This window comes from Scyliorhinus torazame, chromosome 5 (assembly GCF_047496885.1).
Source record: "Scyliorhinus torazame isolate Kashiwa2021f chromosome 5, sScyTor2.1, whole genome shotgun sequence".
Lineage (NCBI taxonomy): Eukaryota > Metazoa > Chordata > Chondrichthyes > Carcharhiniformes > Scyliorhinidae > Scyliorhinus > Scyliorhinus torazame.
This window is the reverse complement of record NC_092711.1, coordinates 175,334,785-175,359,674: the sequence shown is the minus strand read 5'-3', so window position 1 is coordinate 175,359,674 and position 24,890 is coordinate 175,334,785. Positions and strand designations below refer to the sequence as shown.

General features: G+C 49.0%; 1 protein-coding gene and 1 pseudogene across 1 annotated transcript; one reads left to right on the top strand and one right to left on the bottom strand.

Moving 5' to 3' along the window:
• Positions 1 to 2,368: 2,368 nt before the first annotated feature.
• LOC140422396 (josephin-2 pseudogene) lies at positions 2,369 to 10,573 on the bottom strand (annotated as a pseudogene).
• Positions 10,574 to 10,734: 161 nt separating this feature from the next.
• Positions 10,735 to 22,208, top strand: LOC140422382 (uncharacterized). Its single transcript, XM_072507400.1, has 2 exons — positions 10,735 to 10,917; positions 17,334 to 22,208. Exon 2 carries the CDS (start codon positions 17,665 to 17,667, stop codon positions 18,724 to 18,726), a length of 1,062 nt encoding a protein of 353 aa, XP_072363501.1. The 5' UTR covers positions 10,735 to 10,917; positions 17,334 to 17,664; the 3' UTR covers positions 18,727 to 22,208.
• The last annotated feature ends 2,682 nt before the right edge of the window (positions 22,209 to 24,890 follow it).

Genomic DNA, 24,890 nt, shown 5'->3' with positions numbered 1-24,890 from the left:
ACTGTTTCTGCTGGGTCTGGCAGCCAAAAGACATAACATTCCTGGGGGACACTGTCAGGGGAATGCTGCAGTCTTCTTCCCACACCGGGAAATGTCAAACAAATGTCGTGGGGGCCCTGTAAAAGAGCCCAAAAGTCCGTTCCAAGCGGGAGCTGCCGAATATGCGACCTAGCTCTGCATAGCCGCACCCGGAAATTCCCTATAGCACCTTTCATGACCACAGGATCTCCTCACACATTTTACATCCAGCGAAGTGCTTTGAAGTGTAGCCACTGTTGTCATGTGGGGAACGATGGGTATGCCTTAGTAACAAAATTTAATTAAAAAATCATCTTCATCCATCTTCACTGTTATAAGTAACAAGGTCAAGGAAGCCATGTTAAACTCTAGCACGTGAGTGGACTGCTAATTAAAAAATGAATACTGTATAAACCAAAATGTTTCCAGAAACTGCTGAAGGAGTCAAAATTGTTTAAACTACAAAATCGTTCCAAAATTTTGAAAAGCTACTGGTCATCATATACTGCCAACATATGGCTCCAGAATAAGATTCATCGTTCCATCCGATCAAAATTAGTAAGAAAGAAAGCTATTGTATTCTACAAAACTGTCTTTGAACTACTGTATCCTGTATTAACCAAATGTATTAATTGAAGATTACTGTATTAATTAGCTGCCTGTCAGACAGATGATTGAATAAGTAATGAGACTTAATTGAGTTACAGTTAATGAATCAATTGTTATGTTAAAAGACAGTTTTACTTGCTGTAAAAAATGTAATGCTTACTTTCTGTGTCTGTAAAGAATGTGCAAGAGGATAAATGTACTGGCAAGAGAGACCTTCAAGCTCTGATTAGCCTCAACATTTGAAACCATGAATAAGGGATTGTATAGAATCAGATAAGGGGATAGTAAGAAACAGTTTTGTTGTATTCATGTCTAAAGTAATGAGAGATGTGTGGAGTTTGTATGTTCTCCCTGTGTCTGCTTGCGTTTCCTCCAGGTGCTCCGGTTTCTTCCCACAGTCCAACGATGTGCAAAGGTTAGGTGGATTGGCTGCGCTAAATTGCTCCTTAGTGTCCAAAAATCCCACAAACAGCAATGTGATAATGAGCAGATGATCTGTTTTTAGTGATGTTAATCGAGGGATAAATATTGACCAGGACATTGGGGATAACTCACCTGCTCTTCTTCAAAATAGTGGCTGTGGGAACTTTTACACTCAACTGAGAGGGGCAGACAGGGCCTCAGTTTAACATCTTGTTTGAAAGAAGGCTGTTCTGACCGTGCAGCACTCACTCAGTGCTGAGATGAGGAATGTTGGATGTGATTTTTGCCCTCAGGTCCCTGGACTGGGATTTGATCCCACAACCTTCTGACTTAGAGGTGAGAGAACTGCCCACTGAGCCACGACTGACACTACAGACGATGGGCACGATTCTCTGGCCTCGTTGCGCTCTCGATCAAAAGTAACGAGGCCGCTGAATAGCGGGAAATGCCAAAAACGAGATCTGCGCCAGACGCCAAACAGTTTGCGATGCAACTGGCCCGTTCCCCTTGGTGAAATCAGGATCTCGCCGTAGCGAGGTGAGAAACCAATTATCACCACTTCAGCCCCATTTCCATACAATTAATGAGAGCCAGCCCATATCCACTGGCACTGATTAGTATTTCTTTTGAAAAGCTTGAACCAGGCAGAAGGACTCCTGAGGTGAGCCGAGGAGGTGTGTAGACATCTTTGCTCACAGGCAAAGAGTCCGGGGGCGCTGGGCATGCTGTCCCAGTACTTGTCGGGGGGTGGGGGACCTTCCGCAGGGGTGGGTCGCCATGGGCCGGGATGGGGGGAGGCTCTGGGGGTGGTAACCACTCGGGCACCACCATGCCAACCCCTGGATCATGTGTTCCCGGTCCGGCCGGGGGCAACCCTTGTCCCTGCCCATCTGCCCCAACGACCACCCATAACCCCCACCGGCTGCTGAGGCCTCTGGCTGTGTGGCTGAAGGCTGTTGCTGATAGGGAATTGGCAATTGTAAGCCCTTAAAGTGAGCCCTTCATAGATGCCAAGTGGATTCCCGTGGGTGGGCAGGCCTTGTCGCATGTGGGAGTCATTGCCTAGCATTGCAATCAAACTTTGATGCCTGAACACTTCGGGAGACAAGAGCCTACACGCAGCATCTGCACACCCAGGGCATGGGACAGAGCCTCAGGGACGTCCACGGCCAGAGGGTGGGTGGGTGCCACGTCAGGTGGTGGGGGGAGGGAGGGGGGAATGCCTGGAGAGATGGGCAAAGGGACCGGGGGTCAGCCCGCATTGCAGAAGAAAGTGACAGAGGCATCATAATGTCTGTGCAAAGAGGTATTTATTGTGCTGTACATTATCCCACTCCTGGTGGCGTGGTGCCCCCCCACCCCCGCGCCCAGTACCCTCGGTAATCCTCGACGTGCCTGGCCCTCCTAGCTCGAACACTATGTCTGGCTGTGACCAACGTTGACGAAGCTGCACAGGCGTGACTGACACTCATTCACGTGTCTATCTGAAACCGCGCACCAGGGAATGAACGCAGGCGGACCATTCTGGTTGAAGCCACGCTAACGTGACTGCCGGATTTGAAGCCGCGGAGATGGGCCAACGCTCACTCGAGCGTCTGGTTGAAGCTGCACAGGTTGTTGAAGCCATGCAAGTGGGCCAATGCTCACTCGAGTGTCTAGTTGAAGCCGCATAGTTCACTGAATTTTCTTTCCCTTTGTCTATTTGTTAGATTTCTTTCTCCATCGCATCAGAAAATAAATAAATAAATATTGCCGAATACAAAAAGAAAGAATGTTCCCGGTTCTGATTGAGGAGCCGTGAGCTCCATCACAGGGTTCATAGCGGAACATCAATCTCAGTTAATGCAGAAAGATGGTTGGGACCCACACCTTACGGCTGGGGGACAGGAAAGCTGGCGGATGGGTCAGAAGAAGGATAGAGAACAAAAGGGGTAATAATTCTGAGCAGCCTATATTTAGTGAATAATTAGACAAAGGAATGAGACAATCCAGTCCAGCCGGTGGCTGCAGTTTGCAGCAACACAGTTGGGCAGATAGGGTGGGGCCGCCCCAGTGGATAAAACACAATCACCAACCGCCCTTGGGCCGAGGATACTGAGCCTCATCTCCCTGTGGCCAGAACCAATAGATACTGAGAATTGAAGGAAAAGGAGAGACATTTAGTAAACCCACAGGGTAAGACTAATCCTGAAGGAACACAAATTTGCTGAGGAATAGCAATGGTGTCACTTTACCTGCCTGAAGACACAGGAAACTGAGCGATAAAATGAAACAATTCAGCTGGACAGCTGGAAATGAAATACAGGCTTGTGTCTCAAAGGAAAACTCCGTCTGTGAAAAAGCATTTTTGCAAACTTTAAACCAAGGCCTTTCAGAGCAAGTTGATAAGGACAAGTACAGCTCCTCCTGCGATTACCAAGGGGGAGGCTGCCCTAAACATTACAGTCATATATTCTCCCCTCCCTTGTTCTGGCGAGTTAGCAACAGTTATAGTTAAAAATGTAACATTTGAATTTACTGTTCCATTTGAGATGCTAATAAGAGGTTTTTTATTGTGTTTAGGTCTAAAAAAATGTTTATAATTAGTTTGGATAGGAAACGAAACTTCATCTAATGTGAAACTCTGATTTAAATAAAATTCCAACCGCTTGGATTTAAGAGATAGGTTCGAAAGTAAGTAACCCATGTTTAGGTCAGTCTGTTCCAAAACAAAGATAAGACGAGTTTGGCAGCAATCCAATTTTAACTCCCCAGTACATTTGGGTGATAAAAAATGTTGAGAGTGAGTTTTAAAAAAAATATTTTTTTATTCTCCTCTTTTCTCACATTTTCCCCCAAATTTACACCCAACAATAATCAGTAACAAATATGTCAATCCCCATATCAATAACAACGATCCCATCCTTCCACCAAACCCCAAACATCAGCCCGCATGTTCACATAAACAAATGACAAAAAGGAATCAGTAATCACCCATAGTCGCCATTAATACACACAGCCCCCCCTCCCCCTCTCCAACCCTCCCACCCACCACCCCAACTAATGTTCGATGTTATCCAGTTCTTGAAAGTGCATAATGAATAATGCTCATGAATTGTAGAACCCCTCCATCCTTCCCCTCAGTTCAAACTTAATCTTCTCAAGAGTCAAGAATTCCAACAGGTCCCCCCGCCACACCAGGGCACAGGGTGGAGAGGTTGCTCTTCAACCCATCAGGATCTGTCTTCGGGCGATCAACGAGGCGAAGGCTACAACATCTGCCTCCGCACCCATTTCCAACCCTGGCTGGTCGGACACCCGAATATGGTTGGAGTTCTGTAAACATCTTCCATGACCAAAAGGGGGAAGTGTTGGAGGGCATTTTGTGATACTGGACTATGATATAAATTATAGGTGGCCCTGCAACTACATCTGTGCTCCCGTATTACTTTTGAATAGTTCTGATGAAACAAAAGGTACTCATTGGCTTAGATGCCTGTTTAGAAGAGGCAATTTGTAGAAATAGATAGTGTATACACAAAAAAGATACAAAATGGCTGTTAGCTATTTTGTGATATAAAATGGCTGAACAAGCCACATTCCCTGTAAACTGTCTCATGAGACCCAAGCGTGGGTATGTATAGAGAGTGTCCCAACAGCCGCTGATGACAGCTTCACAGATCAAGACTTGCAATGTATCCTTGATAAGCTCAAGGTCTAAGGCTGTAGACAGGGCACATTAGTTAGTTTTGAATGACTTCTGTATGAAGTTAGGGGCGGGTAAGACAACACCCACTTTAACCATATATGTGATAATTGGGTATGCCAGGAAAATTGATTGACTGCATGTAAAAAGTGTGACGTGAATACAGTTGATTGATTGTATGTAAATGAGAAAACAACTAATTCCACCCCTTGAATCTGTATATTATCCCATGTGAGCTTTAGCTCAAGTGAGAGAAGGTGCTGTCACAGTCTGTGGAGTCTAAGACCTTCCCTCCCAGAATTCTGACATAAACTGCTTTTTTTTACTTATACTCAGGTCATCGTGTGAATATTTTCACCCCTAACATTGTAATTCTTTTATTTAATGATGTGATATTCCCAATGAGAGAGTGACCTCGAGGAATTGAGCTGAGTTCTAACTGTACCATCAAGCAACATTGCATAATATTATGTATTAAAACCCCATTCCTGTTTGTTTCAGTCTGGTCAATGAACTTAAACTATGTGACGATGGAGCAATATAGGAAATGATAGAGGCAATGATTCAATAACAGTCCTGCTGATATTGTCTCTTTAAACATTTCAAGTTCTTTTTTAAATAAATTTAGAGTTTCCAATTATTTTTTCCACCTCCCCAGCGCGCTGGCTTCATCCGTCACAGCTGGAGGTCTGAGTCAGGCCGCCATCGGCGGCGAGACCTTCCCCCCTCACCGCTCCCGCTGTCCGATCTCCCGCGTCTCACGTTCAGGGAGCGAGCAGCCAGCTTCCGTCCTCCTCCACCTCCCTCGGCACCACCAGCAGCAGCTCACAGGGATCCTGGGTGATCTGGTCCTGCAGGAACTTCCTCAGTTCCTCCTCATTCCCGATTGGAACCGGGGCCTTTAGTTTGGAGTCCAGGTTGTAGTAGGCCCCGTTGATTTGCCTGACTGCCACCCAGTGCTTGCGCTGGATGGGGAGCGACACAAAGCCCAGCGTCATGTTGGAGGGAATGTTGAGGATGAAGCCATGGACCCGGCTCAGCACCAAACTGCTGAGCGACTTGCGTTTATCCCACCAAATCGCAGCGAGACCTTGAGTTAGCAAGGCAGCCATGAGGACGTTGACATCATAGTTCCCGGTTCCTAACAAACTGCGATGTGGATTCACCAGAGAGTCGGGAGCCAGCTGGCCGCTCAGCCCGTCCAGCTGCTGCTGGGTGAAGAGCGGCTGCTGCAGGAGGTTGTTGAGGGCGTGGAGGGCGCAGAGCTCCAGGCGCTGCCGCTCGTGGTACAGTGGAGGGGGGGGCTCCGACAACCCCACACCCAGGGGGGGCTCCGACATCCCCACACCCAGAGAGAGAGGGCAGGCCGCTGGGTGAGTCACCGCCAACCCCGAGGATGCGGCATTCCCGCCCAGGCCCGGACACCGGACAGAGAGCCCTTTTTGCATCTTTTAACGACTTATTATTTTTGTTTTTCTTTCTTCAATCTAAAAACAAAAAATTTCTTCAAAAAAAAAGTTTTTTTGAATATTCCTCAAAACGTCCCCCGGGGCCGGACTTCCGACTTCTTTAAAAAAACACACTCTTGGCGGGAGCCACCCGGTGTGGAACATCTCCACTACATTGCGCCCTGGCTTCGGGCCTGCCACCTCATCCTCAGTTTGGCTCCGCCCCCGTTGCTCCAAATGCGTGCGTCCCGGGCCCGACACCTCAGCTCCGGCCGCCAGACACTCGCGTGGGGTTCCTCGCCGGTTCTGAAACCGGCCCGGCTGGATGCCCGGGACAGCCCCAAAGGCCGCCGAAAATCGGGGGGGGGGGGGAGCAAAAATCGCGGAAACCCACAAAAGCGGCGTAGACAGTGGCCACCGGCGGGAGCTCCTCGAGGACAGAGACTTGGACTCTTTCCACAGTCAGTCCCCTGGAACACTCTCACTCGGGTGTGTGTGTCTCGGTGCTTTTCCAGTCACACTGATGGTTAAAATCTTTTGATGCCGACAGATCGGGCAAACATTTCTCCTTCTAGATTCAAAGGCCGATGATACTCAGATCCCAAGGTATCGAGTGACTCTGTAAGACCGAGACGTGACAATTGAGATTTCTGTCTGCAATTCCTCCTCTTGTAATATCTGTAAAAGGAGTTTACAAAAGTCAACACTCAGTACAGGATAGAAATTCAGATCAGAGAATTCTAGTTTCTATGGAACATTCCTTCCTCTCATTCCCCAATACATCGTCTCCAATACCTATTCCCCATACCTAGTCTCCAGGGAGCGGACTCGGAGGGACGGAGTTTCGGAGCTGTGAGGACAAAAACCTTATCTCGGGGATTCGCAGCCGAGTATCCAGGGATTGAACTCGGAGGGGCAGGGTATCGGAGCAGTGACTGTAGGAAGGATGAGCTAGCTGACTACTGCACCCTGGTACAGGAGGCCATTCAAGTGGGGGGAGGAAGTGGTAGTTGTCAGGGATTCTATAATTAAGGGAACTGATGACATCCTTTGGAAGCAGGACCGAGAGTCCCACATGGTATGTTGCCTGCCTGGTGCCAGGGTGAGGGGCATCTCTAACCGGCTTGAAAGGATATTGGAGAGGGAGGGGGAGGATCCAGTTGTTGTGATCCACGTTGGGACAAACAACATCGGCAAGACTCGGAAAGAGGACCTGTTTGGGGAAAATCAGGAACGAGGAACAAAATTAAAGAACAGGTCCTCAAAGGATATAATCTCTGGATTATTACACGAGCCACGTGCAAATTTGACACAGGGATGAGAAAGTTACAGAAGTAAGCACGTGGCTAAAGGAGTGGTACGGGAAAGAGGGGTTCCATTTCACGGGGCACTGGCATCAGTATTGGGATAGGAAGAATCTGTACCCATCTGGGACCAGTGTCCTTGTGGAAAGGATAAATAGGGAGGTAAGAAGGACTTTAAACTAATAAATGGAGGGGGAGGGGAAGGCCTCAGGGGAACTCAATACAGTTCCAAAAACAAGTAGCAGGATGGTCTGGACTGGACAAATATACCGGTTATAAAGTTTACAGGAGGCACAGAGAATATGGCAGAGGGGGTGGAGTAGCCTTACTGATTGGAAATACTATCACCTCAATGGTGAGGATTGGATTTGTTAATTGTCATGTGTACCGAGATACAGTGAAAAGTATTGTTCTGTGTACAGTTCAGACTGATCATTCCATACATGAGAACAATACATAGGGCAAACATAAATACACAGGGCGCCTTCTCCTCCTCCAAAATAGCCCCGTAAACCACCACTACTACCCCTTCCCCAGTCGCCCTGTCGTCAGCACCTCCTCCAGCAATGTGGAAGCTGGCTCTACTGGGAAACTCTGTATCTCCTTTCTGGCAAACTCTTGAACCTGCATATATCTAAATATTTTCCCTTGCCCCAGCCCATACTTCGTTCCCAGCTCCTTCAATCCCGCAAAACGACCCCCAAGAAATAAATCTTTTAGTGTCCAAATTCCTTTCCAATCTCATTTCCGAAAATTTCCAATCTCACTTCCCTGGCTCAAATCTATGGTTATCCTCTCCTTTAAGGAGAAAGTCGACATAGCTTTATTACAGGAAACTCATCTGGATGATAAGGAACACTTTAAATTGAGGCGGGATTGGGTGGGGCAGGTTTTTTCTACTCCTTTTCATCAAGTAGCAGGGGTGTGGCAATCCTTATTAATAAAAATATCCCTTTTAAGGTTGAAACCTGCACCAAGGACAAAGGAGATGGATATGCGATCATTAGAGGTTCGGTGCATGGAGATGTTGCTTCAATAATGAATGTTTATGGACATTCCCCGAATTACTCCCGGAGTTCTTTGTGGATTTTGCAGAGCTAGCTTCAACTAACTCTTGTGTGTTTGGCGACTTCAACTGCCACTTAAATCGTCTGGTAGATAAGCTCCCGGTTACCAGGAACACCCCCATCCACCGACCCCCACCCCGCAAGCTAGGGCGTCGGCCTTTACTTGTGAGGAGGTGGGTTATGTGGATGTTTGGAGAACTTTGCACCAGAGGGGCGGAGATTTTACCTTCTTTCCAGCCCGAATCAATGTCATACTGGAATCAACAAAATTTTTATGTCAAGGACGATCCTACACTTGGTGTCCTCTTGCACCGTAGTGAACATCGATTGTGGACCATCCCGTTTCTCTGGAATTCTACTCGAGGGTTCACCCCCAGGTCGAGAATGTGGAGGTTTGCTGCCTCTCTGATAAGAGATACTTAATTTACTAAGCATTGTAAGAACGAGTTGGAGTTCTCTTTTGGGTTAACCCAACCCCTGGTATTTCCCCCCCTCCATTTTATGGGAGACATGTAAAGTTTATGCTCGGATGCTGAAGAACCAGCAATGTCTGGGGGTTTGTTTCACGAAGGCCGAGCAGAATTATAAGGAGATCTCTAATAAGCTATTGCTGAAGGAGCTTAATGAGACAAGAGTGGTTTTGGATTCCCTATTGATGCAGCAGGTCGAGAAAGGTTTGCGAGGCAGACGGTGTACGAGTTTGGGAATAAGCCGAGCAAATACATGACCTGTTTGACAAAGAAAAAGGCTGACATTGGAACAGTTCCATCTGTGCGGCTTGGGGGAGGGAAAAGGGTTGTGAGGACAGAGGAGATAAACAGGGATTCGGGGAATTCTATGCAGGATTATAAAGTCTGTGAAGTCTGGTGAAGGGTTGCTGGATATGGAGCATTTATTCTCTTCCCTGAAGCTTACGGAAGCCTCAGAAAGCCACTGTGAGCCTCTTAATGCTCCCCTTTCTAGGGAAGAGGTCTCAAAGGCCATGAAGGAGCTCAGCTGGGTAAAGCACCAGGAGCGGATGGCTGTGGGTGTGAGTTTTATAGGGGGCTTGAGGATTTGTTGTTGAACCCATTGATGGCGAGAAGGCTGGAGGACATCCTTCCAACAATCGTGGTGGGGGGGTTCCAACAATCGTGTGGGGGGGGGGGGCGTGGCGGGTGGTAACCAGACTGGGTTTATAAGGGTTTTCCAGTAACAATGTTGGACGGTTGCTGAATGTGATTCAGGCTTTTCAGAAATACACAGTGGATGGGCTGGTGATCTCCTTCGATGCAGAGAAAGCTTTCGCTCAAGTCGAATTATCTGGTGCATACCGTTCGAGGCTTCGGAATCGGTGAGGATTATGTCGAGTGGATTAAATTGTTAGATTATAGGTAAAGTCGCCAAGATCCCAGATGACCATAGGCTGCTTTCCCCATTGAGAGGTAGAGCTGACTGGTGGTGATTCAACCTGAGGATCAACACACCTCAGGCAAGACACAAGATTGAGACAAGGTTGAATAACCTCAGCCAGGAATTGAACCCTCGCTCTGCATCACAAACCAGCTGTCCAAACAACTGAGGTTAACCGGCCCCTGTTATATTACAGGCTGGTCAGGGGCAGGGCTCATGGATGGTTTATAATTGTCGTATTTGAGCTTCAGAGAGAGTCTCGACAAATAAATGTGTCAAGCTGAGGGAGCAAAGGATGTCAATGTCTTTAAGAGAGAGAGAGACCTGGGCCAAGCTTTCCAGAGTCTGCACCCTCCCTGGATTCACTTCCTTTCCCTTCAGTTGCTGCAAGTGACCAATTGAAGGTGGGAATGAGAAAAGAAATGGAAAGGGGGAGAAAAGAAAGTGTTTTACTCACAGATGTTGGAGACATGAAGAAGTTTTCAGTCTGTGTGATGTTCAAGCTCCATTCACACAAAGCCCGCGCTGATTGCCTGGAGGACCAGAGTCCTTCCGGTCATCCAACCCTTCCCATTGGTCAACGCCTCAGCAGAAAGGTCAGTGGTGAGCTTTCCCTCGCACATGCGCAATCTCTCATCTCCCTCAGACATGCGCAATCTCGCATCTCCCTCAGACATGCGCAATCTCGCATCTCCCTCAGACATGCGCAGTCCCGGGCCGGGGGGAGAGAAAATCACCGAGAGGCTTCTCGCTCTGGCCGGAGCCGTCAGCCGGTTGCCTGGAAACCTTGTCTCGAGGAGGGGGGACAATGAATGGGGCGGTGGAAGGTTGTTGACCAATGGGAAGAGTTGGTGAACCGGAAGGACTTCTTCCACCATCCAATCAGCTCCCCCGTTCGAACGTGGAAGCTGGACACTGAGGAAACCTGCGGCCGCGCACGGACTGAAAACTTCTTCATGTCTCCAACATCTGTGAGTAAAACACTTTTCTTCCCCTTTCCATTTATTTTCTCATTCTCACCTTCAATTGGTCACTTGCAGCAACTGTAGAGAAAGGAAGTGAATCCAGGGAGGGTGCAGACTCTGCAAAGCTTGGCCCAGGTCTCTCTCTCTCTCTCTTCAAGACATTGACATCCTTTGCTCCCTCAGCTTGACACATTTATTTGTCTGACTAAAAGGATGGTCTCTTTCCCAATGTTCACAATTAAAGGGCTGGTTTCCCCAGGAGATGGCTGACATTTGAGGGGACAGTAAATGAATACCAGAGACATGTCTCGTGCTGTTATATGGTACACATTAGATATATTACTTATGGTTCTGTAATAAAGTACAATCCAGTCATCTCTTCCCTTGGAGGGTTATTAGTCTCTGGATTTCTCTTCCCAGGGGCCAGTGGCGTGTGGGGGTCTTTGAATATATTCACGGATGAGTTGGACTGATTTTTAATAAATTGTTTTGTTTTAAATCATTTTTAATCAACGAATGCAACAGAGTAACAGAAACAAATCGTGGCAAATGGACACAGAGCGGAACAAGAGATATTGCCAACATCAATCCAAGCAACACATTGCAGAATTAATTTGGAACAGGATATTTGAGGGACCAGAGCCTCGAGATGAAATGCCAGATCAATTGAAGAACCAGTTAACAGGTTAAAGTAGTGAGTGGGGAAAGAGGGTAAGGGTATATAACAGTTCAGTTTGTAAACCCAAAAATATCACAAACGGGACGGGCTAACAGCATAATGAAATTAAAATGAATTACACAACATAGATGACATAGAACTCCTGTAGTGCTGAAGGGTATTCGCCCCTTCACATCTGCACTGAGCCTCAGAAAGAGCATTTCACACAGGCCCACTCCCCATCCAATCTTCGTAAGCCTGTCCATTGATCATGGTCAACCCACCTAACCTACACATCTTGGACACTAAGGGGCAAAATAGTGTGACCAATCCACTTTCGCTGCACTTCTTTGGATAGTGGGAGGAAACCGGAGCACCCGGAGAAAACACTCAAAGCCACAAGGTGAATACACAAACTCCACACAGACAGCCACCCAAGGCTGGAATTGAACCTGGGTCCCTGACGCTGAGGGAGCAGTACTAACCACTGTGCCCTAAGTTAAATTGAATTCACTCATGGAAAGTCCAGGAGGAGCAAGTCAGTGAATTTGGAGCCTATCTGTTTGAGATAGGAGTCCCATACTTTACCCAATGCATCAGACTCCGAATGAATTACAGACATAAAAATTGCATGGAGATGCTTTCCATAATCAGCCTATGCCAGTTTTGGATCGAGGGAGAACTGACTGGTCTGCTTCTGTATTGAGCCAGATGAATGTGGGCTCCATCCTAACCCAATCCCTTATGAACCTAAGACGAGAGGCCAATTGACGAAGCCTGATTTTTCAGGAGACCATACCCTCCCTTAGCTCCTGGTGATTGGAGCTTAACAAACTTGAGGCAAGGTTTATTTGTGTTCCAGGTAGAGTCATAGATGTTTACAGCTTGGAAACAGGCCCTTCGGCCCAGCTTGTCCATGCCGCCCAGCTTCTATCACTAAGCTAGTCCCACTTGCCAGCATTTGGCCCATTTCCCTCTATACCCACCCTGCCCATGTAACTTCTAACTGCTTGTTAAAGGACAAAATTGTACCCGCCTCTACCACTGCCTCCGGCAGCCATTCCAGATGCTCACCACCCTCTACCAGCCTCCCCGAACAGGCGCCGGAATGTGGCGACTAGGGGCTTTTCACAGTAACTTCATTTGAAGCCTACTTGTGACAATAAGCAATTTTCTTTTCATTTCATTTCTATGTAAAGAAACTTCTCCTCTGGTCTTTTTGTATCTCTCTTCTCTCACCTTAAACCTATGCCCTCTAGTTCTAGACTCCTCTACCTGAGGGAAAATATGTTGACCATATACCTTTTCTATGTTCCTCATTATTTTGAAGACTTCTATAAGGTCACACCTAAGCCTCCTACGCTCCAGGGAAAAAAAGTCCCAGCCTATCCATCTGCGGTCTTACCAATGTCTTGTCCAACTTCAATAAGACATCCCAACTCCTGTGTTCAATATTCTAACCAATAAAACTGAGCATACTGAATGCCTTCTTCACCACCCTGTCCACCTGCGACTCCACCTACAAGGAGCTGTGAACCTGTACTCCTAGATCTCTTTGTTCTGTAACTGTCCCCAACTCCCTACCATTAACTGAGTAGGTCCTGCCCTGATTTGATTAATTCCCCTAACAACTCTGGTTGACAGCAGGTTAGGCAGCATCTGCAGAGGGTACAACAGTCTGGGCAACACATTCACTTTAATGAAGGCAATCCTCGCCATGAAATCGGAAGAGCCGACCACCGGGCAAGGTCCCACCTAATAGTCACCATCAGCTGTGAAAAGTTGGCCCCATACAGCTGCCTGAAAGAGGGGCCATTGACATTCACCGGTTTTTAAATGGCATGGTGGGGGTGGGGGGGCATCTGAAGGGGAAGTTAGCAAGAGGAGGGGGCTTACACCTCAACCCCTCCCCACCGGCATGGCCTTGGACTCAGTAAAATTGATCTCGTAACCGGAGAAGGCACTAAATCTACCCACTACTCCAATAATGACCAGGACTGAAACACTGGGGATCGACATCATCAGCAGCCCGTCATCTGCACACAGAGTGATCGTGTGCTGCCTCACGCCACTCCCCAGTCCCGATATCAGAGGATCTGATCTGATATCCTCCAGCAAGGGCTCAATGGCCAATGCAAACAGCAAGGGGGACAGAGGGCAGTCCAGTCTTGTCCCTCTCTGAAGCTCAAGGTTTGATGCCCTTAAACCATTGGTGAGCACCGCCGCTGCCGGTTTGTGATGTATCAATTGAATCCACTCAATATAAACCTCACCCAACCCGAAGCGTCGCAGCGGATACACCAGATAATTCCACTCAACTCGAGCAAAAGCTTTCTCTGCATCGAAGGAGATCAGCAGCCCATCCAGTGCATATTTCTGAAAAGCCTGAATCACATTCAGCAACCTTCCAACATTGTTACTGGAAAACCTTCTCCGTATAAACCCAGTCTGGTCCTCCCGCACGATTGTCAGAAGGATGTCCTCCAGCCTTATCGCCAAAACATAAGATCGCAGTTTCAAGTCAACATTCAAAAGAGAGATTGGGCGATAAGAGGCCCACTCCTCTGGGTCCTTGCCCACCTTCAGGATCAAAGAGATATTAACCTCACCAAGAGTCGGTGGCAGCATCCCTGAGTCAAAAGAGTGACAATACATATCTATCAACGGGTCCAACAACAAATCTTCAATCCCCCGATAAAACTCACCCACAGCCATCCGGTCCCGGGCTTTACCCGGCTGCAGCTCCTTCATGGCCTTTAATACTCTTCCCTCGAAAGGGGAGCGTTAAGAGCCTCACAATGGCTTTCTGAGGCCTCCAGAAGCTTCAGGGAAGAGAAAACATGTTCCACACCCACCAACACATCACCAGACTGCTCAGACTTGTATAATCCTGCATTGAATTCCTGAAATACAAGTTTGTCTTCATGACCCTTTTCCCTCTCCGAAGCCGAACAGAGGGAATTGCTCTAAAGTCGACCTTTTCTTTGTCAAACAGGCTAAGTATTTGCTCAGCTTATTCCCCAAACTCGTACAACATCTGCCTCGCAAACGTCCAACTTTTCTGTTGGGACAATAGGGAGCCCAAAGCTGCTCCGCCGTGTTAACCCAAAGCACTCTTGCCGTGTTATCCTCCTTCAACAGTAGCCGACTCGGGCCCTCCATATGATTCTCCTCCACCTTCACCAAACAAACCTCCAGATGCCACTGGTTCTCCAACATCCTGCACCTTTTACTAGCAGTGTAAGACATGATCAGCCCCGAGCATAAACTTTACACGTCTCCCACAAAATGGAGGGGGAAATACCAGGAGTCGAGTTAACCGAAAGGAAGAACTCAAACTATTCCGTAAAGTGTGCCGTAAATGAAGTGTCTCTTATCAGGGAGGCATCAAACTTCCACGTTCTCGACCTGGGGGTGAGCCCTCGAGCAGAAACTCCAGACAAACGGGGGAAGGTCTGTGATTACGATGCTCCCTGTGGTGCAAGTGGACACCAGGTGTAGGATCGTCCTCGGCACAAACAAATTGCTGATTCGAGTATGACAATGATGTGGGGCTGGAAAGAAGGTAAAATCTCTGCTCCTCGGGTACAAAGTTCTCTCAACATCCACATAACCCACCTCCTCACAAGCCGAGGCCAACACCCTAGCTTGCAGCGTGAGTGGGGGGGGGGGGGGGTTCCTGGTAACCGGGAGCTTATCTACCAGAGAATTTAAGTGGCAATTGAAGTCACCAACCACAAAGAGTTAGTTGAAGCTAACTGTACAAAATTCACAAAAACCTTCGTAATGAACTCCGGGAGTAATCGGGGATCCATAAAGATTCATTATTGAAACAACATCTCCATTCACCAAACCTCTAATGATCACATATCTCCCTCCTTTGTCCTTGGTGCAGGTTTCAACCTTAAAAGGGATATTTTTATTCATAAGGATTGCCACACCCCTCCTATTTGAGGAAAAGGAGGTGAAAAAACCTGCCCCACCCAATCCTTCCTCAATTTAAAGTATTCCTCATCATCCAGATGGGCTTCCAGTAATAAAGCTATGTCGACTTTCTCCTTACGAAAGGAGAGGATCTTTTTCCTTCTGATAGGGTGATGGATGCCCCGGACATTCCCTGAAAAAATTTGCAGATTAACTGCTGCCATTAGTTAGGCGACAGAGAGACAGGAACAGATTTTCACACCACAATCGGGCGTGCGCCATTACCCCCTCCTCCAACTCACTTCACACCAGAGGCACCAACGTTTCCCCAAACTGCTCCTTTCACGGATAAAAGCCCCGTCTGTACCAGAGTAGGATAAAGTCAACAACACATAAACCCTCCCATAATAACAAAAATACAAAAGAATCACCAACACAATAGATCCAAGGGGACATTCCTCAATAAGACTGAGGACCCGGAGGATTAACCCCACGGCCAGACTGTCGTTACCCTCAGGATACCTTCTCCAAAATGAGAAGAAAAGAAGGGCCAACAAGGGAATTGGGAATGAATGCCCCTCCCGCATTTTAGACTCACCCGTGAAGACCTACATCCACCACCACCCACCCTTCGGCAATGGCACCACTCGGTTCTGCCATGATTAACGCTCGGATAATAGAAGACAACGGATAATAAGCACACGGCACATCTGCCATAACTGAGATAAGATAATCCGAGTCCCCGGAACACTCGAGGAGAAGAAGAAGACATTCAATTGGCGCTCACAGAATAACAACTCCCTTCAACAGGATAAAAGATAACAATTTCAGACAACAACACCAAGATAGGGAAAGAGTTTAGATTAGAGCCTGAGTTAGTCTGAGCTGCAAATCATCGCTCCAATCGTAGCCCTTCGAGGATTTAGCGAAGACCAAGGCAGTAGTCAGATTATTGAAAGACTTGACGGAGTTGTCAATATAATTTTCAGGGTCACAGGATGACGCAACATAATTTACTGTAAGGTGAGGTGGGAGCCAGGTCTCACCTCACCTTGCCCGTCTCCAGGACCCTCTGGTGATCTTTCAAGTTGTGGAAGGGAATGATTACAGGCCTGGGATGAAAACTATCCCTTGGCCTCAAAGACAGGATCCGATGCCCTTTCTAATTTCTAATTCTAATACCCAGGCTTCAGATCCAGCTTGAGAAAACGTGGCAGCCGGTCCTCGAAGAACCTAACGCGAGCCTTCCCCTCCACACCTTCTGGCAGGCCGACGACTCAGATGTTCTTTCTCTGACCTTCGGTTCTCCAAGTTCTCCAGGAGTCCACCACACCACTCGGCCAGTTTTCCAAGGATTAAATTTGTGCCTCCGCCGAGGACGCATCTTGCTCAACGTTCAGGATTCTATCCTCTGGATCATCGAGCCTCTTAATGGTGTTTTACAGCTCGACCTCATGAGCTCACAGATATTGAATCAGCACACTCTGGTCAATAACACTGAGAATGTCGCTGACATAGATCGGCCAATGATCCCACAGAATAGACGAGCAGGCTCAATGAGCCAAATGGCCAACTGCAGCTCGTATTTGTTATGATCTCTGTGCCTAGGACAGGAAGCAGTGAGCATGCGTCTGTCAATCAACCTGAATCAGCACCTTCAGGAGAATTGGGAGGGTGAATATTAGATACAGCAGTGAGAATGGAGGGAGAGTGTGTGGGATGGAGATTTGCAGCTTTTGGGGAATGAGCGAGGAAAGAATGTTCTCTAGGAACGAGAATTGTCTGTTCTGAATTTCTGTCCTTTACTGACAGTGATGTCTTTTGTAAATTGTTTTTACAGGATATTAGAAGAGGAGGAATTACAGACTGAAATCTCAAACTTCACGTCTCAATCTGACTGAGTCTCTCAATTCCTTGGAACTGAATATCACCCGACTTCGTATCTAGAAGGAGAAATGTTTGTCTTTTCTGTCAGCCTCAAAAGATTTTAACCATCAGTGTGACTGGAAAAGCACCGAGACACACACACCCGAGTGAGAGTGTTCCAGAGCACTGACTGCGGAAAGAGCTTTAACCTGTTACACAGCCTGAAAAAACATCACACCATTCACAGTCGGGAGAGACTGTACACGTGTTCTGTGTGTGGATGAGGCTTAAACTGATTGTCCAACATGGAGAGACACGAGGACACCCAAAACATAGGGAAACCGTGGAAATGTGGGGACTGTGGGAAGGGATTCAGGGTCCCATCTCAGCTGGAAGTTCATCGACGCAGCCACACTGGGGAGAGGCCGTTCACCTGCTCTGTGTGTAGGAAGGGATTCACTGAGTTATCCACCCTGCGGAAACACCAGCGAGTTCACACTGGGGAGAGGCCGTTCACCTGCTCTCAATGTGGGAAGGGATTCATTCGGTTATCCAACCTGCAGAGACACCAGCGAGTTCACACTGGGGAGAGGCCATTCACCTGCTCTCAGTGTGAGAAGGGATTCACTCACTTATCCAGCCTGCAGACACACCAGCGAGTTCACACTGGGGAGAGGCCATTCATCTGCTCTGTGTGTGAGAAGGGATTCACTCACTTATCCAGCCTGCAGACACACCAGCGAGTTCACACTGGGGAGAGGCCATTCACCTGCTCTGTGTGTGAGAAGGGATTCACTCACTTATCCAGCCTGCAGACACACCAGCGAGTTCACACTGGGGAGAGGCCGTTCACCTGCTCTCAGTGTGAGAAGGGATTCACTACTTCAACGAGCCTGCGGAAACACCAGCGAGTTCACACTGGGGAGAGGCCGTTCACCTGCTCTCAGTGTGAGAAGGGATTCACTCAGTTATCCAACCTGCAGACACACCAGAGAGTTCACAGTGGGGAGAGGCCGTTCACCTGCTCTCAGTGTGAGAAGGGATTCACTCAATCATCCGTCCTGCGGAAACACCAGCGAGTTCACACTGGGGAGAGGCCGTTCACCTGCTCTCAGTGTGAGAAGGGATTCACTACTTCATCGAGCCTGCTGACACACCAGCGAGTTCACACTGGGGAGAGGCCGTTCACCTGTTCTCAGTGTGAGAAGGGATTCACTCAATCATCCGTCCTGCGGAAACACCAGCGAGTTCACACCGGGGAGAGGCCGTTCACCTGCTCTCAGTGTGATAAGGGATTCACTCAGTCATCCCACCTGCAGAGACACCAGCGAGTTCACACCGGGGAGAAGCCATTAACCTGCTTTTAGTGCGAGAAGTGTGAGCAAGCGGGTGACTTTTGAGGCGGAGTATTGTGGCGGATAAAGGGGGCCGATCTATGATGGTGAGTGGTAGGCTGCAGGGGGCCCGGGTGGTGCTGGTGAATGTATATGCCCCGAATTGGGACGATAGAGGGTCCATGAAGCGAATGCTGAGCCGGCTCCCGGATCTGGAGGTTGGGGGGGACTTTAATCCGGTACTGGACCCGGCACTGGATCGATCCAGGTCAAGGTCGGGCAAGAGGCCAGCTGCAGCCAAGGTTCTGAGGGGGTTTATGGATCATATGGGGAATGGACCCGTGGAGGTTTGCCAGGCCAGCGGCTAGAGAGTTCTCCTTTTCCCATGTGCACAAGGCCTATTCACGGATAGACTTCTTCGTGGTGAGTAGGGAGTTGATCCCAAGAGTGGAGGGGACGGAGTACTCGGCAATAGCGATTTTGGACTATGCCCCGCACTGGGTGGAGCTGGAGTTGGGGAGGAGAGGGGCCAGCGCCCGCTGTGGCGCATGAATGTGCCACTGCTGGCAGATGAGGTCTGTGGGCGGGGCCGAGGGTGCATTCAAAGGTACACGGAGGCCAATAATAATGGGGAGGTATTGGTGAGTGTGGTCTTGGAGGCGGTGGTCAGGGGAGAGCTAATCTCAATCAGGGCTCACAGGGATAAGAGGGAGAGATTGGTGGGGGAGTTACTGAGGGTGGATAGGAGATACGCGGAATCCCCTGAAGAGGGGCTGCTGAAGGAGCACCGGAGCCTCCAAACGGAGTTTGATTTGCTGACTATGGGGAAAGCTGAAGCCCAGTGGAGGAGGGTACAGGGTGCAGCGTACGAGTATGGGGAGAAGGCCAGTCGGATGCTGGCGCATCAGCTACGTAGGAAGGAGGCGGCAAGGGAGATTGGAGGAATCAGGGACAGAGGGGGGAACACGGTGAGGAGTAGAAGGTTTGGGGGCCCCGATCGGGATGGAGGAGCTGGTTAAGGGGTTGGGGAGTATGCAGGCGGGCAAGGCCCCGGGGCAGATGCGTTCCCGGTTGAGTTCTACAGGAAGTTTGTGGAACTGCTGGGCCCGTTGCTGGTGAGAACCTTCATCGAGGCGAAGGAAGAAGGGATTCTTCCCCCGACGATGTCGCGGGCTCTGATCTCGCTTATCCTCAAGCAGGACAAGGACCCGCTGCAGTGTGGCTCGTATAGGCTGATTTCGCTCCTCAATGTGGATGCCAAGTTGCTGGCGAAGGTCCTGGCGACTAGGATTGAGGATTGTGTCCCGGGAGTGATACACGAGGACCAGACGGGGTTTGTGAAGGGCAGGCAATTGAATGCAAATGTGCGGAGGCTCCTGAATGTGATCATGGTGCCCTCGGAGGATGGGGGAGGCGGAAGTGGTGGCGGCAATGGAAGTGGAGAAGGCCTTTGATCGGGTGGAGTGGGAGTACCCGTGAGAAGTGCTGGGCAGGTTTGGGTTCGGTGAGGGGTTGATAGGGTGGGTCAAATTGTTGTACCAGGCCCCGGTGACGAGCGTATCGATAAATCGGCTGAGGTCAGAGTACTTTAGACTGTACTGTGGGACAAGACCGGGGTGCCCCCCTGTCCCCCCTGATGTTTGTCCTGGCAAATGAGCCGCTGGCCATGGTGCTGAGGGAGTCTATAAACTGGAGGGGGTTGGTCCGGGGAGGGGAGGAGCATCGGATCTCATTATATGCAGATGACCTGCTTTTGTATATCGCAGATCCAGTGGAGGGGATTGCAGAGGTCATGTAGACCCTTAGGGAGTTTGGAGACTTCTCAGGATACAAGCTCAACGTTGGGAAGAACAAGCTCTTTGTGGTGCATGCGAGGGGTCAGGAGAAGAGGTTGGAGGAGCTGCCGCTCAAGAGGGTGGAGAGGAGTTTCCAGTATTTGGGTATCCAGGTGTCCAAGAGTTGGGGGTCCTGCATAAGCTCAACTTGGTGTGGTTGGTGGTCCAGATGGAGGAGGACTTTAAGAGATGGGACGTGTTGCCACTCTCCCTGGCGGGCAGGGTGCAGTTCATTAAGATGACGGCCCTCCCTAGGTTCTTGTTCGTGTTCCAGTGCCTATTCTCATCCCTAAGGCCTTTTTCAAGCGAGTGAGCAAGAGCATTATGAGGTATGTGTGGGCAAGTAAGACACCGAGGGTTAAGAGACTGTTCTTGGAGCCCAGTCGGGAGGGGGGTGGGCTGGCACTGCCGAATCTGTGTAGTTACTACTGGGCAGCTAATGTGGCAATGATTCGGTAATGAAGGGGGAGGGGCGGAGTGGAAAAGACTAGAGGCGGCGTCATGTGTAGGTACTAGCCTGGAGGCACTGGCGATGGCACCGTTGCCGCTACCGCCGACGCGGTACACCACGAGCCCGGTGGTGGCGGCGACATTGAGGATCTGGGGGCAGTGGAGATGGTACAGGGGGGAGGTGGGGGCCTCAATCTGGTTCCCGATACGGAACAACCATAGGTTTGCACCGGGCAGGATGGATGGCAGATTCCTAAGTTGGCATCGGGCGGGAATCAAAAGGATGGGGGACCTATTCATTGATGGGACTTTTGCCAGTCTGAGGACGCTGGAAGAGAAATTTGGGTTACCCCTGGGAAATGCCTTCAGGTATGTGCAGGTTGGGGTCTGTGAGGAGGCAGGTAGGGGAATTCCCGCTGCTGCCTGCCCGGAGGTTACACGACAGGGTGATTTCGGGCGTGTGGGTCAGAGAGGGTAAGGTCTGGGCAATATACCAGGAGCTGCAGGAGGCGGAGGGAGCCTCGGTGGAGGGGCTGAAGGGCAAGTGGGAGGAGGAGCATGGCGAGGAGCTCGATGAGGGCCTGTGGGCTGACGCCCTGGGCAGGGTTAATTCCTCCTTGTCTTGCGCCAGACTCAGCCTGATCTAGTTTAAAGTGTTACGCAGGGCGCATATGATAGGGGCCGAGGATGTGTAAGTTTTTTTGGGTAGAGGACAGGTGTGTGAGGTGCTCGGGGAGCCCAGCAAACCACGCCCATATGTTCTGGGCGTGCCCGGCGCTGGCGGGGTTTTGGAGGGGCTTCATAAAGGCTATGTCCAAGGTCTTGGACACTCGGGTAAAACTGAGCTGGGGATAGCAATATTTGGGGTGTCAGACGAGCCGGGAGTACAGGAGCCGAAAGAGGCCGGAGTTCTGGCCTTTGCCTCTTTGGTAGCCCGGAGAAGGATCTTACTAATGTGGAGGGACGCGAAGCCCCCAAGCTTGGAGGCTTGAATCAATGACATGGCGGGATTTCTCAGGTTGGAAAGATAAAGTTTGCCTTGCGAGGGTCTGTGCAAGATTCTCCAGACGGTGGCAACCGTTCCTAGACTTTCTCACGGAACGTTAGGTGGAGGTCAATAGCAGCAGCAACACTGGGTGGGGGGGGGGGGTTCTTGTTTTGGTTTATGTAAGGGGCATTTGTCCCATTTTTATTCTTAATTTGTTAAATCGTTTAAGGGTTAGAGGATTAAGATGCTTTGTTTGTTAGCGTATTGCCCTGTTTATTTCTCTATTGTATATTTTCTTTCCTTTTTGTAGTGTTTTGTAAAAATTATTGAAAAACATTGAATAATCATAATTTTAAAAAATAAATAAATAACAGATTAATTTGCATTTATACAGCACATTTAATGTAATTAAATTTCCCAAGGTGTTCCACAAGGACATTGTAAATCCAGGTTTCACAAATGATTTGATAAAATTGTCCAAGCTCATGATCATAACAGAAAATACTGCTTCTCCCTGTCTCTGCCTCCACACACTCCTCCCTATTGATTGTAACACTAATTCATCCCATTTATCCTCCTCCTGCTTTTCCCCCAATTCGCCTCCCCTGAAGATGCTGACTCTCGGGTTCAGTTTCACACTCCCCAATATGTCTAAATCGTTACAGCTGAAGTTAACAAAAAATTGTGCTAAGGGGAGTCACAAAATCCAGTGACTACCCACATGTACTCTGTGTCTGGAATGGGGGCACTGCTCGCCACTCCCTCTTTTCATCCCAGTCCCAGACGTTTGTAGACTGGGCTCCGGATGGGTAATGGCGGCTTAATCTCCCATAGTCCCCAGCGCCGGGGAAACCGCTCCATCCACCGCGGGGGGCGGGGCCATAACGAGAGGAGAAGAGGCGCATGCGCGGTGGTGATTATTCCCTCGGGTCAAAGGAGCATCGATGACCACGTGACACCCGTTGCCCATTGTCTTCAGGCAGGCGGCCAGCAACCAATGGAAAGATTGGAGGACCGGAAGGACTCTAGTCCTCCAGCTATTGAGAGCGGGGGATTTGTCTGGATGACATTTGAGCTTCACAAAGACTGAAGCTCCGTCCTGTGCCCAACATCTGTGCGTATAACACTTTATTTTCTCCACTTTTCCATTTCTTTTCTCATTCTGGCCTTCAATTGGTCCCTTGCAGCAACGTTATATTCCAGAAGAGAAAATGCTGGAAAATCACAGCAGGTGTGGCAGCAACTGAAAGGAGAGAAAAGAGCTGACATTTAGAGTCCAGATGACTCTTTGTCAAAGCTAAAAGGCGTTGATATTTATACTGTAGTGTGAGGGAATGAAAGATGAGTCATAGCCGCAGAAACAAAGCAAAAAGAGTGCTAATAGCTACAGAAACCAAGGGGAAAGAGTGCTAATGATAGTCCCCAGAGAGAATAAAAGATGTGAAAGGTCAAACAGCCGAGAAACTAAAATCAGAGGGTAAGGTGTGACAGATACAGATGTGGGGAGAAGGGGGACATGGGTGGGAGAGAGGTAAAATGAGAGAAAGGGGGAAGCAAAGGGGAGAAAAGGTAAGAAAAGAGAATAAGATTGGGGGGAAAATATATATGAAGAAAGAAATAAAAGGTAAAAGACAGTTAAAATGAGATGGAATGAAAACGAAAAGGGTCGAGGTGGGTAGAGCTAATCATCTGAAGTTGTTGAATTTGATGTTCAGACCGGAAGGCATGTCTAACCGGAAGGTGAGATGCTGCTCCTCCAATATGCGTTGAGCTTCTCTGGAACATTGTAGCAGGCCAAGGACAGGGCATGGGAGCAGGGTCTTGTGTTAAAATGGCGAGCAATGGGAAGGTCAGGGTCCTGAATGCACACAGACTGAAGGTGCTCAGCAAAGCGATCACCCACTCTACGTTTGGTCTCTCCGACATAGAGGAGACGACATTGGGAGCAGTGAATGCAATCAACCAAATTGAAAGGGGTGCAAGTGAAACACTGCTTAACTTGGAATGAGTGTTTTGGGCCTGGGATGTTAAGCATGAAAGAGGTAAAGGGGCAGATGTTACACCTGTGATTGCATGAGAGGGTGCCATGGGTGATGGGAGAGGTGTTAGATATGATGGAGGAGTGGACTAGACTATCCTGAAGGGAACGGTCTCTGCGGAATGCTGACAGCGGGCGGAAGGAAAGATGTGTTTGGTGGTGGCATCACGCTGGAGTTGGCGAAAATGGTGGAGGATTATGCTTTGCATATGGAGGCTGGTGGGATGAAATGTGAGAACGAGGGGGACTCTATCCTTGTTCTGGGAGGGAGGGGGCGAGGGTAGTGGCGCGGGAGATGGACCGCATGTTGCTGAGGGCCCTGTCCACAATTGTCGGTGGGAAATCATGTTTGAGGAAGAAGGAACACATTTTCGAAGCACCTTTGGAAAGTGCCATCATCGGAACAAATGCGATGGCGAAGGACCTGCGAGAAAGGGATGGAGCCTTTACAGAATTTAGGGTGCGAAGAGCTGTAGTCCAGATAGCTGTGGGAGTCCGTGGGCTTGTAATTGACATTAGTGGATAGACTATTGCCGGAAATGGAGACAGAAAGGTCAAGGAAGGGAAGAGAAGTGTCTGAGATGGAACAGGTGAAAATGATGGAGGGGTGGAAACTGGAAGCGAAGTTGATGAATTTTTCAGATCTGGACGAGAGCTTGAAATAGCACCAAAATAGTCATCAATGTATTGGTAAAGGAGTTGTGGGAGGGGACCTGGGTCAGCCTGGAACAAGGAATGTTCCACATACCCCATAAAAAGGCAAGCGTAGCTAGGATCCATGCAGCTACTCATTGCTTCACCTTTGATTTGGAGAAAGTGGGATGAGTTGAAGGAGAAGTTGTTGAGAGATAGAACGAATTCAGCCAGGCGGAGGAGAGTAGATGGG